Source organism: Narcine bancroftii, chromosome 2, assembly GCF_036971445.1.
Source record: "Narcine bancroftii isolate sNarBan1 chromosome 2, sNarBan1.hap1, whole genome shotgun sequence".
NCBI classification, from domain to species: Eukaryota; Metazoa; Chordata; class Chondrichthyes; order Torpediniformes; family Narcinidae; genus Narcine; species Narcine bancroftii.
The window spans coordinates 12,432,099-12,449,942 of record NC_091470.1 but is presented as its reverse complement, the minus strand read 5'-3'; the positions used below and the strand labels follow the sequence as shown (position 1 = coordinate 12,449,942).

Sequence of the window (17,844 nt, the reverse complement as noted above, 5' to 3'; positions counted from 1 at the left end):
TGAGGTACTTGAGGAGTACAAGAAACGTAAGAAAACACTAGGAAATCAGGAGGGCTAAAATAAGGCACAAGGTTGCTCAAGCAGACAAGGTGAACTAAACCCCCAGGTGTATCAAAAGCAAAGTGATAGCCTTAAGAAATGGAACAACTTTAGCTATGCTCTAGTCCTCTGGTACCTCACCCATGGCTCAGGGCATTTCAAACAGCACTACTCACGCCCCTGCAGTTTTTGCACCAGGCTCCTTCAATGTCCAAGGGACTACCTTGCTAGTCCTTGGGGATTTATCCACCATTATTTGCCTCAAGAACGCAAGCACCTCCTTCCCTGTGATCTGTATGCAGTCCATGTCCTCACTGCTGTTTTACCTAACTGCTACAGAATCTGTGACTTTCTCCATCAGTAGTGGGCAAATGACTGGAAAGAATTCTTAGGGACAGTATTTAAGACCATAAGACATAGGAGCAGAAATAGGCCATTCAGCCCATTGAGTCTGCCTTGCCATTTAATCATGAGCTGATCCATTTCCCTACTCAGTCCCACTGTCTGGCCTTCTCCCCATATCCTTTGATGCACTGGCTAATCGAGAACCTATCAATATCTGCCTTAAATAAACTCAATGATCTGGGAGAGCTTCTATGAGCATTTAGAGAAGCATATTCTAAGGGATACTCAGCATTGCCTTGTGAGTGGAAGGTCATGCCTCAGAGGCCTTATTAAAATTTTCAAATAACTACATCCGAACGAAGTGAATCAAGTCGCAGCTTCTTAAGGACCATGGTAAGGGACCTTCAGCTTATACAGGAGAATGAGGAGTTCATAGAAAGGAGCTACAGGGAGGTAGTCACACCAAAGCTGCAGGAGGTAGTTGGGTGACTGTCAGGAGAGGGATAGCAAAACCAAGCAGGCAAGTAGTCTACCACTTTGGATACTGATTGAGGGGGGTGGGGGCAGGGGTACCAGAGCAAAGTCACAATAACTAAGTCTCTGGCCCTGTGGCTCAGAAGGAAAGGAGGGAGAAAAGGAAAGTAATAGTGGTGAGGGATTCAATAGTCAAAGGGACAGACAGGAGATTCTATGGACTCGAAAGAGACAACAGAATAGTTTGTTCTCTCCCAGACGCTGGGGTCAGGGACAACTCGGATCGGGTTTGTGGCATCCTGAAGCAGGAGGGTGATCAGCCAGAAGTTGTGGTACATATTGGTACCAACAACATGGGGAGGTAAAGGGATGAGGTCCTGAATACAGGGAGATGAGTTGGAAGCTGAAAGTCAGATCCTTGAGAGTAGAAATCTCAGGATTGCTGCCACATGCCAGTGAGGGAAAGGATTGGATGATATGGCAGATTAAAGCATGGCTGTATGATAGGTGCAGGGGGCAAGGTTTCAGAGTTATTAGGATTTTTTCCAGGGAAGGTATGATCTGTAGAAAATGGATGAGTTATCCCTGAACAGGAGGGGGACCAATATCCTGGCGGAGAAGTTTGCTAGAGCTGTTGGAGAGGGTTTAAACTAGTTTAACAGGGGCATGGGAACCAAAATGATATGGAAGAGAATGGATGCATCTACTGGGGTTTAGATGTTTCAAAAAGATTGGGGAATTATTATTACGAATCAGAGATAGTCGGCCAGCTGCAGAAAGGGAGAACACTGTGGAGGGATTGTCCTCTGAGTCAATGTGGGTGGAAGCCAGAAATAAGAAGGGGAGATGTCAGGGATATGTTTTTTACTAAGAGGGTGCCTGGAATACATTGTCAGGGTAGTGGTGGAGGCTGCTTCATTAGGTTTTTTAAAAGACTTCTGACAGGCACCTGGATGCAAGAAAAATAAAGGGTTATGGGTATGAGATAGAGATGGTTTAGATTGTTGAGTAGTTTTATATAGTTTGGCCAAGGGCCTGTACTATGCTTTAGGTTTTGTGTACTTTGTGATAAAAGGCGTGGGTGAGGCCAAGTTTGGAGTATTGTGTGTCATTTTGGTCACCTCTGTCCAGGAAAGGTATCAAAAGATTGAAAGTGTGCAGGAAAAAGTTAAATGATTAGAAGCTGCAGCCTCTGCTGCTCTATCACCATCCCTGATCATGTCCCATTCCTATCAAGGAGCCAGCACCTCTCTACCTCTGTGGCTGCCTGTGTTCCACTGGTGTACTGATACATCTGACTTAATATTCTCCCTTTCAAACTGCCGGGTGAACTCAATCATATTTTGATCTCTGCCTCCAAAGGGTTCCTTTCCTTTCAGTATCCTTATCAACTTTGATTCATTACAACATAGAATAGTACAGGCCCTTCAGCCCACAATGTTGTGCTGACCTTTAGACCTTACCTCCCACATAACCTTCCACTTCAAATTCCTCCTGTCATCTCCACCACTGACCCAGGTCGTGCATTCCATGCACCAATCACTCTCTGGGTTAAAAAACCTTCCTCTAATAACTCCCTTGACCGTAAGCCCATGCCCTCTTGTGTTGAGCAGTGGTGCCCTGGGAAGGAGGCACTGGCCGTCCCCTCTATCAATTCCTCTTAATATCTTGTACACCTCGATCATGTCTCCTCTCATCCTCCTTCTCTCCAATGAGTAAAGCCCAGCTCCCTTAACCTCTGCTCATAATGCACACTCTCTAAACCAGGTAGTATCCTGGTAACTCTCCTCTGCACCCTCTCCAACACTTCCACGCCTTTCCTATAATGAGGTGACCAGAACTGGACACAGTTCTCCAAGTGTGGTCTAACCAGAGTTTTGTAGAGCTGTGTCACTACATCACGTCTCTTCAACTCAATCCCTCGATTTATAAAAGCTAACACGCATAAGTTTTCTTAATTACTCTGTCTACCCGTGAGGCAACTTTCAGGGATCTGTAGACATGGACCCCCAGATCCCTCTGCTCCTCCACACGACCAAGAATCCTGCCATTCACTTTGTTCTCTGCCTTGGAGTTGGTCCTTCCAAAGTGACCACCTCACACTTCTCCGGTTTGAACTCCACCTGCCACTTCTCAGCCCAGTTCTGCATCCTATCAATGTCCCTCTGTAATCTTCTACAATCCTCTACGTTATCTACAACACCACCAACCTTTGTGTCACCTGCAAACTTGCCAACCCACCCTTCCACCCCCTCATCCAAGTTGTTAATAAAAATCACAAAAAGCAGAGGTTCCAGAACCAATCTTTGAGGGACAAAAAAAGACACAGCCTTCAATCTGAATGTTCTCACTCCACCGCAACCCTCTGCTTTCTACAGGAAAAGCAATTCTGAATCCACATGGCCAAGCTTCCCTGGATCCCATGCCTTCTGACTTTCTGAATGAGCCTACCATGTGGCCTCTGTCAAATGACTGACTAAAATCCATGTAGACCACATCCACCACACTGTCCTCATCAATATGTCTGGTCACTTCCTCAAAGAACTCTAAAGGCTTGTGAGACATGATCTGCCCTTCACAAAGCCATCCTGACTGTCCCTGATCAGACCAGGATTCTCTAAATGGCCATAGATCCTATCTCAAAGAATGCTTTCCAGCAACTTGCCCACCATAGACGCAAGGCTCACTAGTCTATAATTACCTGAACTATACCTACACTCTTTTTTGAACAACACACAATATTACACAAAACCCAATCCAGAATTGTCTTTTCACCAGTCAGCTCAGCTTCAGGTTTCGATAGAAATTCTTTCTTGGGATTCAGCATCGACTTTATTTTCCCAATCAACCTGTATATTAAAATCCCCATGATGGTCACAACTCTGCCCTTTTTGCATGCCTTTTTTATCTTCCTCTATATGCCACTTCTGGATTCCCCTCCCTCCAACTCACTGGGCCCCAGTTCCCCCTCCCTCCCCATCACTGGGCCCCAGTTCTCTCTCCCTCTCTATCATTGGGCCCCAGTTCTCCCTCCCTCCAACTTACTGAGGCCCCAGTTCCCCCTCACTGGGCCTCAGTTCCCTTCCCTCCCCCTTAATGGCACCTGTTTCCCTCTCTCTCTCCCTCAGAGGGCCCCTGATCCACTTCCCTCCCCCTCACTCAGGCCCCAGTTCCCTCTCCCTCCCCCTCACTGGGCCCCAGTTCTCCCTCCCTCCAACTCACTGAGGCCCCTGATCCACCTCCCTCCCCCTCCCTCAGGCCCCAGTTCCCTCTCCCTCCCCCTTACTGGGTCCCAGTTCTCTTTCCCTCCCCCTCAATGGCCCCAGTTCCCCCCTTCCCCTCACCCAGGCCCCTCTTCCCTCACCATCTCATTCAACTGGCCCTTCTTGCCTCTGCTCCCTACACACCAAAGCCCCTCCACCTTCTAGCTCCCACTCATGTGGGCCCTGAAATAGATATTCTTTCTCCACAGGCACTGCTTGACCTGCTGAGAATTTTTTTAGCAGTCCCTCGTTTTATTTCAGATTGAGGAAATCTACATTGCGAACAGAAAGAAGCGGAGAAATCAGCGCATCCATACCAGCCAGAGGATGAAATTGATGGCAAGTACGGTGGGGACACCTCCAAAAGGCAGCCCCTGAAGCACAGTGCTCCGGGACCGTGCACTGTAACAATGTTCCGTCTCATTGGCTAGCGAGTCGAGGAAGTTAAGGATACCCAGGTTATGTCCAGGGGTGTCACTTCCAGCTTGTGAGGACTGTCCGAGTGTGGAGCCGTCCATTGAAAGTCTGCTGCCAACGCTCCAACCTGTTCAAGGGTTAAACCCACAAAGAAAGGAAAAACATTTTAAGCAAAGGTCAAATTAGAAGGTAGGCAAGACCGGGCAGTGAGATCCGCAGAACATCATACAAACAGACTTGTCCGTGTTGATGATGCAAACCACATGAACCTCTTCCCCACACCAAACCCTTCCCCACACTAAACCCTTCCCCACAGGAACCCCTTCCCCTCACAAACGCCTTCCCCACACTAAACCCTTCCCCACACCAAACCCTTCCCCACAGGAACCCCTTCCCCTCACAAACCCCTTCCCCACACTAAACCCTTCCCCACAGGAACCCCTTCCCCTCACAAACCCCTTCCCCTCACAAACCCCTTCCCCACTGAAGTGCCAGTTGATGAAGTAGGCAAAGACGATGTGGTCAAACAATAATCATGGTTTTTATTAGCAGAAACTCATGATACAATAATGAAAGACAATAGGTGCATATACAGTTATACACAAGGGGAGTGTCCTTAACAGTAGAGATAATGCTCAGCCAATGTTAGTATAGCAAGGCTCGCCAGAGGGGAGACAGGGAGCCTGGCAGACATTCACCACAGTCTCCCTCCTGGCAGAAGAAGGGTTAAAATCAAAAGGACAGCTGCGAGGAAAGACTGAAGCAAGCGATACATGGATACCATGTTTGGCCTTGAGATACTCTAACAACCAAAATACGGCAGTATCTAGCAAGCAATCAAAATATAATGAGATGTTTTATGAATATGTCAGCCTATCAGGTTGTTTATGAATTCTGCAGCTTCGTCTCAAAACAGGTGGCTCCTTTGCAACCTTGGGAACTGGTACAGGTCCTGGGTCAGTAGTGTGGGAAGGACTGACTTCTGGACACGCTCCACAATCGCCAGTGTGAGGCAGTGGAGCCTCAGCATGGCCATCTGAAAGCTTACTAGGGGTCACAGGCTTGGCGGGGGGGGGGGGGGGGGGGGGGATGTCCAACCTCTCAGCCTCCCTCTAAGTAGGGGTGTGACGAAGGGGGGTGAACCAGGCGAGACCAGATCTCTTAGGGGTACAGTGTCAGTATTCCTGTCTGGCAATTTAACATGAGCGTAGTTGGGGTTGGTATGCAGTGGCTGAACTGGTTGGACTAGGGGGCCTGTTTTACACGCCCGAGCGTGGCTCTTCAGCAGCACGGTTCCAGGCTCAGATGAACAGGCTGGCCAGTCCATCACAGTTCCTGATTTCCTAGGAAAGGCAAACATACGTTCATGAGGTGTTTGATTTGTTGCAGTACACAATAAAGACCGAATAGAATGTAGCGCCTCAGGCAGCACCTCCTGCCACCGGGTAACAGGGTAACCATGTGTTTTTAAAGCAAGATTAACAGTCTTCCAGACTTTGCATTAGCCCTTTCAACCTGCCCATTGCTCTGCAGGTGGTTGCTCGTGGTACGGCTGGTGGCAATCCCCTTCCGTAGCAGGGCTCGCCGTAGTTCAGCGCTCATGAATGCTGAGCCCGTATCGGTATGAAAACCAAAAATGCTGAAAATTCTGTCAAGTGACTTAATGACAGACGCTGACGAGACGTCAGGGCAGGGTATTGCAAAGGGAAACCTGGAATATTCATCAATTACAGCAAGGAAATATACATTTTTGTTGTTGGAAGGTAACGGCCCTTTAAAATCTAAGCTAATCCTCTCAAAAGGTTGGGTTGCCTTGATGAGAGTGGGCTCTGGAGCTTTGAAGTATTGCGGTTTACATTCTGCACAAACGGGACAGCTTTTAGTCAGTTTCCTGACTTCTTCCAGAGAGAAAGGAAGGTTGTTAGCCCTTATGTAATGGAAGAACCTCATGACTCCTGGGTGGCACAGTCTGCTATGGATCACTTTTAGCCCCTCCAGCTGAGCACCAGCAGCAGATCGTGACCATGCGTCAGAGGGATCATTTAACCTGCCCAGTGTGATTGTACAGATTCTATCACCAATGTGTCTATGTACAGATGGTCATGTAGGATGACTGTGATTGGCTGAGAGTGTAGCCACACCTACTGGCAGGTCTTAAAGGGTTGCTCCTAGTTGGACCATGTCATTCTGGACTGGTCGACCTACTTGTGATACGCTCCAGTCTTTTAGTTAATAAAAGCCTTGGTTTGGATCAACAAGTCTTTGGTTCTTTTGACGCGCTCTACACCCAGTCTGTACTGGATCTCATAATTATAAGTTGAGAGTTCTATTTGCCAGCGTGCCATCTTATCATTCTCGATTTTACTTTTGTGTTTAGTACTGAGCATGTAGGCTACAGATTTCTGATCAGTGACAAGAGTAAATATTCTGCCAGCTAGAAAGTGTCTCCAGTAGCGAACAGCTTCAATAATAGCCTGGGCTTCTTTATCAATGGCAGGATGTTTAAGTTCAGGTCCACGTAACGTGCGGGAGAAGAAGGCCACAGGTCTGCCCTTTTGATTAAGGGTTCCTGCCAAGGCACAATCTGAGGCATCAGTTTCCACTTGGAATGGGACGTCCTCGTCAATGGACGAGAGTGCAGCTTTGGCAATATCAGCTTTAATTCTCTCGAAAGCCTTCAAGGCCATTGGAGAGAGAGGAAAAGATTTAGTGTCAAACAGAGGGCGTGCCTTCGTGACGTAGTCACGTACCCATTTGCAGTAGTAGGAAAAGAATCCCATACACCTTTTAAAGGCTTTTGCTGAGTCTTGGGGTGGTAACTTCTTAAGGGGGGGCCATTCTTTCCGGGTCAGGGTGGATTTCGCCCTTGCGGACAATGTAGCCCAGAATGGGTAGCTCTGTCGCGTTGAACACACATTTGCCCTCGTTAAATGTAAGGTTGAGTTCTTTAGCTATTGCTAAAAATTTCTTTAATTTGTTGTCGTGCTCAGTCTGTGTTTTCTCACAGATAGTGACATTATCCAGAAAGGGAAATGTACCCTGTAACTCATACATCCTAACAATCTTATCCATTTCCCTCTGAAACATGAACACACCATTAGTGACCCTAAAAGGTACCCTTTTAAACTGGTATAACCCCCCATCAGCCTCAAAAGCCGTATAGGGTCGTTCCCTTTTTTTAATGAGGATTTGTTGATAAGCTGCTTGGAGGTCAATAGTGGAGTACACTTTGTATTGCGTTATCTGATTAAACATTTAATTGATGCGTGGCAGGGGTTAGGCATCCAGCCAGTCATCTCCTAGTGTGATTTTTCACGACTACCACTTGGGCCCGCCACGGACTATTACTAGGTTCAATTACTCCCTCTTGAAGCAGTCTCTGGGTCTCCGCTTTGATAAACTCACAATCCTCTTTTCTGTAAGAACGGCTCTTAGTGGCAATCGGCTGGCACTCAGGGAATAAATCACTGAAAAGGAACTTTGATCTTTAATGCAGACAGACCGCAGTAACTAGCGCGGAGGATGGTAAGTGTGGGTAGTGGCCCACCGAAATTTAACACGACACTGTTCATCTGAGATTGAATATCTAACCCCAGTAACACAGGGGCGCAGAGCTCCAGCATAATAAAGAGCCACACATCAGCAAGGCAATGTCCCTGCAAATTTAAAGTGACTTTACACTTGTCCTGTACAGTTTTTGTAAGTTTACTACAAGCTATCTATAGCTTTCGGTTCACTGGATATCTCCACAAATTTAAGGCTCTGGCAACTCTCTCATGGATGTAGCTATCAGTACTCCCTGAGTCTATTAGACAATCAAGACTCTCACCATTCACCTCCCCCTTCATAGTCGACCATTCCAATCCGTAACATCACCCAAGCTTTACAGTCAATTGAGCTATCACAGAGGATCTCACCTCGTCATCCCTTGAAGTCGATTCAGCCTGTTCGTCTGAAGATACCCCCTTTTCACAGTTGTCTTCCATTCCTGCAGCTCCAGGACGCATTTTCTTAGTGCTTCTCTTCTTCTTCTTATCAGTGGGAGTACTTTTCGCCTTACACGCTTTAGCAAAGTGGCCGAGTTTCCCACAATAGCTGCAGGTGGCAAATCGAACCAAGCACTTCTGTCTGGGGTGCCAGCTTTTATCACAGAAGTAGCATTTTTCAGGAGTTTGCCCTTCTCTTTCCTTCAGGGTTCCAGCACTCCTGGATGTTTCCTTTTCGGTTTCTAGCATTTCACTGGACCGCATGGCACTTCTCAGTGTTTTGGCTTGAGTGACAGCTTGGTCGTAGGTTAAGGGCTCCGTCTCCAGCAGCCTCTGTTGGATGTAACTGGAGTCAATCCTGTGACAAAAACATCCAGCTTCAAGGCATTGCGGTGTTGTTGCACATTGACTGCCCTGAGATCGTTTGCCAGCGAGTCGAGGGCCAGTGCATAGGCAGCATCACTTTCCCCGGGTTTCTGGCATCTAGTTAGCAACTGGTGTCGAGCAAGCACCACATTCCGTGGCACTGCATAGTAAGCGGTCAGACGTTCCTGGGCTATAGCCAGAGTGGTAGCTCCTTGCGTTACGGCAAAAGGGACCTCACCCAGCAGAGAATTCAGGTGGCCCCACTGTATCGACTTGTCGACCACATTGTTTCGAGCCATGTAGTAATCGAAACAAACAATCCAGTGGTTGAAAATTTCTCTGGCCCTCGGGGCAGACTGGTCGATTATCAGCCGCTCTGGCCTGAGGGCTCCATCCATTGAAGTGCCAGTTGATGAAGTCGACAAAGACGATGTGGTCAATCAATAATCATGCCTTTTATTAGCAGAAACTCATGGTACAAAAATGAAAGACAATAGGTGCATACACAGTTATATCCAAGGGGAGTGTCCTTAACAGTAGAGATAATGCACAGCCAATGTTAGTACAGCAAGGTTCGCCAGTGGGAAGGCAGGCAGCTTGGCAGACATTCACCACACCCACACGAACCCCTTCCCCACACAAACCCTTTCCCCTCACGAAGCCCTTCCCCACACTAACCCCTTTCCCACACTAACCAGGCAACATCCTGGTAAATCTCCTCTGCCCTCATTCCATAGCTTCCACATCCTTCATTTATGAGGTGACCAGAACTGGACACAATTCTCTTAAGTGTGGTCATACTAGAGGTTTGCAGATTTACAAACTTACTGACCCATCCTTCCGCCTCTTCATCCAGGTCATTTATAAAAATCACAAAGAGCTGGGGTCCCAGAACAGATCCCTGCGACACTCCACTAGTCACCAACCTCCAAACAGAAATATTTCCATCTACTACTACTCTCTGCTTTCTTCCTAGAAGTCAATTTTTTATCCACACAGTCAAGGTTCCACTGATCCCAAGCCTCATGACTTTCTGGATGAGTCTCTCATGAGGATCTTGTCAAATACCTTGCTAAATTCCATGTCAACCACATCTACTGGCCAACCCTCATCAATTTCTTTTGTTACCCCCTCAAAAAACTCAATTAGACTCATGAGGCACGACCTTCCCTTCACAAAGCCCTGTTGACTATCCTTGAGTAGACTGGACTTCTCCAAATGCTCATAGATCCTGTCCTTAAGAATCCTCTCCAATAGTTTGCACACCATGATGTAAGACTCACCAGTCTATAATTCCCAGGATTCTCCCCATTACTTTTTTTAAACAAGGAGACTACATTTGCCATTCTCCAATCCTCCAGCACCTCCCCTATGGCCAAAGAGGATTCAAAGATCATCACGACTGCCCCAGCTATCTCTTCCCTTGCTTCCCACAGCAGCCTGGGGACATTGTGTCCGGCCCCGGGGTTTTTAAGAAGATCCGACACTTCCTCTTCCTTAATCTGCACATTGTCCACCCACAGGTCCGTTCAATTTCGACCTCACCCTGATCAAGGTCCTTTTCTCTTGTGAATACTGACACAAAGTATTCGTTTAGGACCTCCCCAACCTCCTCCGCCTCCAGGAACATGTTGCCTCTTTTATCCTTTAGTGGCCCCACCTTCATTTCATCATCCTTCACATACACAAAGAACACCCTGGGATTCCCCTTAATCCTACATGCCACTACCTTTTGCTGCCCCTTCATGCTCTCCTAAATCCTTTTTTAAGCTCCTTCCTGGCTACCGTATAATATTTATCATGAGCCCTTCCTGTTTCCTGCTTCCTTTTTCCTCTTGACATGAGGTGGTTGGACCCTTTGGACCAGTACTGCATCTTGCTCCCCACTCTCCCAGTGGCAACACTCCAGCAGTGACACCAATTTTATTGTCCAAGATTACAATAGGATTGCGAACTTGGAAAGTGAGCCAAAAAAATGGAAGATGGAAGTTAATTTGGCCACTTTGATGGGTTAAACCAGGGCGGGCCTCGCGCATGAATGGTAGTGCCATGGAGCGCTCTGTAGAACAGAGAGACCGAAAAGGTACAGTTACAGAATTCTTTGAAAGAGACCGAAGTGAAGGTGTTTGGCATGCTTGCATTAATCAGTCAGGACACTATATACAGGAACAGGGATGTCATGTTACAACTGTACAAGATGTTGATGTGACCACACCTGCAGTATTGTGCAGTTTTTAAAAAATAATTAGATGGTAACAGGCCCTTCCGGCCTCAAGTGTGTGCTGTCTAGTTAACCTACATCCAGCCCGCTGAGTTGTAACAGCATTGCGCTAACTGATGCACGAGGCATCCTTCACTGTCTGAAGCAACAATTCTGCAGCTCTGAAATTACGCAAGAACATCCACAGATGTCAATCACACTCTGCAGCTGAAGATCCATTTGCCTCGAGTTATTTACTAAGTGGAAGCATCAAGATTGACTTATGTGGGAAAATATAAAACACTCAGGGACCGACAAATAAAGTCCCTTCCTTCTCTCCTCTCTTTTGCCCTCTGGGTTTCGTGCCTCACTATTTCCTGTTATGGCAAATAACAATGATCTGAAATGTTAAATCTGTTTCTCGCTCCACAAATGTTCTCTGAATATTTTCAGCATCTGCAGTCTTTCCTTTTTCTAGCCCATAACTGCCCATTGATGGCTGATCATCTAAGATGGTTCCAGCGGCTGATCAAAGCCAGAGTGCATCTCTTGGCTTGTACTTGTTGGAATTTAGGAGAACGAGGGAGTATCTCATCGAAATAATTTGAATGTTGAAAGACATGAACAGAGTAGATGTAGAAAGGTTGTTTCCCCACAGTGGGAGAGTCTAGGACAAGAGGGCACAACTTCAGGATTGAAGAATTTCCACTTAGAACAGAGATCACAAGAAAAAGGAACAGAAGCAAGCCATTTGGCCCATCGAGTCTGCTCCGTGAAACCTTCCTGAGGTAAACTGTTATCACATCTAGTTCCAAGTTCTGGTCTTGTCCCATATCCCATGACACCCTGACTAATTAGATACCTATCAATTTCCCCTTTAAATTCCCCCAATGATCTTGCCTCCACAGATGCATATGGCAACAAATTCCACAAATCCACGACCCTCTGCAGAGGAATTTCTTCAGCCAGAGGGTGGTAAATCTGTGGCTCCAGGTGGTTGTGGAGGCCGGGTCATTGGATGTACTTAAGGCAGAGATTCATGGGTTCTTGAGTAGCCAGGGCATCAAAGGTTATGGGGAGAAGGCCGAGCAGTGGGATTGAGTGTGAAAATGAATCAGCTCATGATTAAATGACAGGGCAGACTCCATGGGCTGAATGGCCTATTTCTACTCCTATGTCTGATGGTCTAACATCCCCTCTCAACCTTCAAACTCTAGTGAAAACAGGCCAAGTTTCCTAATAGTGTCATCAATTCCATAAACCTCTCATGTACCTTTTCCAATTTTATCATATCCTTCCTATAGTTCAGGGGTTCTCAACCTTTTTCTTTCCACTCACATACCACTTCAAGTAATCCCTGTGCCATTTGTGCTCTGTGATTAGAAAGGGGTTGCTTAAGGTGGGATGTGAGTGGGAAGGGAAGGTTGAGAATCACTGTAGACCCAATTGTTACTGAAATATTTTGCTTGAGAAAATTTGTCATTGTCCCATTTCCTTTGGAGTTCTGAAACCGTGCACATAACGAGTCAATAACGTACAATTAAAACAGTGGTTTTCCAACTTTTTCTTTCCACCCACATCCCACCTTAAGCAATCCCTTAGTAATCACAGAGCACCAATGGCACAGGTGCAGAGAGCACATCCCAGTCTGATGGGGAAGGTCATGCCAAAAATTCTGAAGTTGGCATTGGGAAGGGGGGGGGGGTGGTTAATTTTGTTTTTATTAACCTTGTCAGTACCTTATCCTACCTTTTTTACTATTTTTGCTTGTATAGAGCTTTTACAGTGCAGTCATAAAACTTTGCTATATTTATACGATTATTATTGACGAATAAGGTAGTGAAATTTAATGTGAATGGGCTGAATGGACAAGTTAAAAGGAAAAGAGTCTTGGCTCATTTGAAAAAAATGCAAGCTGATATTGTCTTTATACAAGAAACCCACCTTACCGCACAGGAACATAAGAAACTAAGGAGAGAATCGGTAGGACATGTAATATCGTCATCTTTTAATTCCAAAGCCAGGGGTGGTCATCTTGATAAACAAAAGCATGCCAACAACAATTGGAGAAACTATCAATGACCCATCAGGCTGACACATATTAGTTAATTGTCAGCTTTATTCAGAACCCTGGACACTTTTAAATTTATCTGCACCTAATTATGATGATAAATCCTTTATTCTGATTATTTTCCTTAAGGTGTCAGGGGACGAGAAAATATATTTGTAGGGGGTGACTTTAATTTCTGTTTGGATCCAGTCCTGGACAAGTCAATGCTAACAGTATCCAAAATAAAAGCAGCCAAAACTCCTTTGGCTTTTGTGAGATTTGAATTTGACAGATGTGTGGAGACAAATGCACACCCAAACCAGGGACTAATCTTTTTATTCTTGCCCCCATAATTTCCATTCTAGGATTGACCTCTTTTTGTTCATAACACTGTTAATTCATAGAACATTTGAGTCTGAATATCTATCCTGAACCTTGTTGGATCACTCACCCTTGACCCCCTCTAGTTTGATGCCAGAAAAACCTATCAACTCCTAGAGATGGCATTTGAATCCCACCCTCCTTCAAAAACCAGGATTTTGTAGTTTACTAGAGACCAGATAAAGTTATTCTGTGAAACAAATATTGCCTCTGCTGTCAATAGTCTTATTCTATGGGTCACATTAAAAGTCTACCTTAGGGGACAGACAATCTCATATACAAAAGGTATTAAGAAGAAATACATGGCAGGCATAGAAGGACTGAAAACAGAAATTCTGTAATTGGGAAAGGAGTTCCAACAGTCTGGCTCCAAGGAAGTATATGAAATGTTTGTAAACAAAAAGCTCAAGTATAATACACTACACACTTAAAAAATTGAAAAAAAAACATTCTAAGAACTAAACAAAGATATTACGAATTGGGAGAGAAAGCACATAAAGTTTTGTCCTTGCAATTAAAAGCAAAGGAAAGTTTGAGGACAATTAATTCAATTCAGACTGAAATGAGTTCAGTCTCATGTAATCCAACAGAAATCAATGACACATTTAAAATTTATAAATTTGCAAATTTATATAAATCAGAATCCATAAAAGACCTGACTAAGATTGATAATTTTTTTAATCCACTGTGGAATTGCCCAAACTTGACCAAGAAGATTAAGCAAATTTGGACCTCCCCTTTACTCCAAAAGAAATTGAAAAAAGCCTTCGGCTCATTACAGTCCAATAAATCACCAGGGGATGACAGTTTTCCACCAGAATTTTATAATTTATGCATCTACTTATACCACACCGCTCATCATAGATTTAATTAATTTAATGGCTAAACTCAAACTCTTCCTGAATCATTTTCTTCTGCCATAATTATTCATAAAAAAACAGGGACCCATTAAAATATTTTTCATTTCAGCCCATACCATTATTAAATTCAGATTATAAATTGATTTTTAACAGATTTGGTCAATACTTGCCAAAATTAATAAATCCAGATCAGAGCAGCTTTATTTTGAAACACCAGTCAGCCAACAACCAATGTAGGTTCTTCAATATTATCCACTATGCAAAGTCTAAGACTGAACTGAGTGTCGCTGTGCCTTGGATGCTGAGAAAGCCTTTGACAGACTGGAATGGCCGAATTTGTTTTGAGTCTTGGCTAAGCTCGGATTTTGGCAACTGTTTATTAACTGGGTTAAAACTCTCTATCATAGACCCAGAGTCACCACTAATGGACAGATCTCAGCAACATTCCCCTTGAGCAGGTAGAGTCAATAGGGCTGTCTCATATCTCCAGGACTTTTTTCTTGACTACTGAGCCCCTGGCAGAAGCAATTAGACAAGACCCAGATATAAAGGGTTTGAAAATGGTTCATAAAAATCACAAAATTAACCTTATGGCAGATGATGTAATCCTGTACCCAGACCTGGTTAACCCCTCACTAAATTACAGATTTTATTAAAAGCCTATGGCGAAGTTTCAGGATACAAGGTAAACTGGGAAAAAAATGAAATTATTCCACTAACAAAGTTTGACTACACTGAGTACCAGTGAACAAGCATATTCAAGTGGCTCTCGAGTGGCATTAAACACCTTGGAATAATGGTAGATAATGATCTTCAGAATTTATACAAACATAATTGCCTCCTATTACTTAGTAAAATGGAAGAAGATTTGAATAGGTGGGTGAGTTTGCCCATCACTCTAATTGGCAGAGTCAACTGCATGAAGATGAATATATTGCCAAGACTGCAGTATCCTTTCCTGTCCTTGCCTATTCCACAACCTCAAACCTTTTTTTAAAACCCTTAATAAGCAAGTTGGGCAATTTATATGGAACTATAAATTACCCAAAATATCAATGGAAACATTAACATGAGACTAGAGATGAGGAGGTCTCCAGTTACCTAATTTCATAAAAATATTATTTGGCGCTGCAAATAAGATTTATTTCTTCCTTTTTTGAGTGCATGCATACCCCCTCCTGGGTACAAATTGGAATGCACCCCCCAAAAGAGATGGTGTACAGTGATTTTATTTATAAATGGAATTCCAAAATGATATCCATTTTAGAAGATGGTGTGAGATTCTTGGAAACTCTGGACTGAAAAGGGGACTGTCACCAAAAACACCTCTAAGACAAAATGAACTTATACCCATGACTTTGAACAATAAAATTCTGGAGATCTGGCATGATCATGGGAATCAATGTTTAGAAGATTACTATGAAAAGGGACTTTTTATCTCATTTGAACAGTTGAAGAGAAATATGACTTGCCCAACAAAACCTTCTTTAGTTACCTTCAGTTAAGATCCTTTCTTAAGGCCAATCTGGGCCTTGAAATGACTTTACCAGGACTAACTGCTTCATGAAGGAAGTGCATGTTGGAATGTACCTTATACTGATGAGTGAGGGTCCAAAGCCAGGTTTGTATAAATCTAGAGTGAGATGGGAGTCAGATTTAGACATAAAAATTGATGAACAACTCTGGTCAAATCTATGTCAGGGACGTTTGTTGGCTTGTATCAATGCCAGGTATAGATTGGTCCTTTATAGTTTCCTCCATCAGCTGTACCTCACCCCACAGAAATTACTCCAATATAAACCCATGTTATCAGAGATGTGCTTTAGGTGTGGGATAGAGGTTGGTTCCTTCTTACACTCTACCTGGCTCTGCACAAAGGTGAGGCCCTTCTGGTATGACCTTTGTGACATCCTATCTCAGATCACAGGAGTCACCTTCCCAGGAGACCCAGGGCTTTGTCTTCTGGGGACTTTATGAGTGTTGGACTTATTTAGAGCTTAAAGGTACCTCACTGGCTTCACCATAGGGTTACGATCGCTACTGACCAGCCAGAAGACCTCTGTAAAGTCTATAATACTGTGGTAACATCATGTCTCTATGGGTTTTACTCTACGCACTGTTTCTTTTCTTTATTTTTCTTTGTACAATTAGACTTGCACAGCTGGAGGTTGGGTGAGTGGGGGAATGGGCTTTGTTGACATTCGTATTTTGTATCGTTGTTGACTGTTAAATATACTTAAAATGACAAATAAAATATTACAAAAAAATAGGGTGGTCAGCAGCAGCTGCTTCCCAAGTCAGGAAACACCAGAGGAAATCTGTACAAAGTGAAGGTGGGAAAGTTGAGGGGAGATGTCAGAGGTAATTTTTTTTTACACAAGAGAGTAGTGGGTGCCTGGAATGCCTTGCCAGGGATGGTGGTGGAGGATGGAACAATAGGGGCATTTAGACTCTTAGGCAGGCACATGGATGAAAGAAAAATAGGTTATGAGGTAGGGTGGGTTTAGTATTTTGGGCCTGTACTTGCTGTAATGTTTTATGTACCTTGTTTGTTCCTTTCTGCCTTCTCACACTTGCAAGTGATCCAAGGAAATAACGACCAAAGTGTCTAGTGTGAAAGCAAAATCAGCTCAATGCCGGCGTGGGATTGACAGCCTCAACCCCTAGTACAGTTGTACAATCCCTGGCAATCCCTGACAACTGCAGACACTGTTATTGCAATCAAGTAAGTGTGGGATTGAAATGACCCAAGTTTTTGCGCGAGTCCAGGAACATGAAGGTAGAAAAAATTAATTTAAGGTATAAACTTTGTCGTGGGAAAGTCCCAGCAGGAGAGAGAGAGGAAATAAATAGCAATAGCGGACAATTTTTAAACAGCGTGGGAAAGTTGGTAGTGCTATAACACAAATTTATAAAGACCATGGGAAAAAGCAATGGAGGTCTGGACTTCCCAGAATGCCATGTGGCAGAGAAACTCCTTCATGAATGCTCCATGCATACAGCCTTTTCTCTGCCACATGGCATTTTGGAAGGGGAGGCCCGCTATCACTTTATAAATTGTATGGATAGTGCTACCAACTTTCCCACCCTGTTTAAAAATTGTTTGATATTGCTATTATAAAGGTTTATATGGGTCGGCACAACAACGGGGACTGAAGGGGTCGTACTGGGCTGTACATAACGCTTAATTATGTTACAATTAGGCATGATTAACTTTGTTCAAATATAAGATCATAATACATTGATCAGGATTTAGGGCAGGTCCCCCATTACTAGATGTGTCATGACATCACCGGTAGAAGGTAGAACAGTCCTAACCCCGGGAATGGCTCCTTGCAAGTGTGAAAGCGTTCAGTGTCCCAGTTAGGAGTGGTCAAGTGTGAAAAGCCAAACCTCCATTCCTATCCCAGGACACTGAATGGCCAATTTAGTGGGACGCAAGTGTAAAAGGGGCTTTATACTT

The 17,844-nt window shown here is 44.4% G+C and overlaps 1 protein-coding gene across 5 annotated transcripts in view; it reads right to left on the bottom strand.

Annotated features, from left to right (window-relative positions):
* tmem63c (transmembrane protein 63C) overlaps positions 1–17,844 on the bottom strand; it is a 218,466-nt gene that overhangs the window by 113,717 nt on the left and 86,905 nt on the right. For all 5 annotated transcript variants that reach the window (XM_069915866.1, XM_069915868.1, XM_069915870.1 and 2 more), the window contains one exon: positions 4,439–4,665. In XM_069915866.1, coding sequence (XP_069771967.1) covers positions 4,439–4,665 — 227 coding nt within the window. The remainder of the gene's footprint in view (positions 1–4,438; positions 4,666–17,844) is intronic.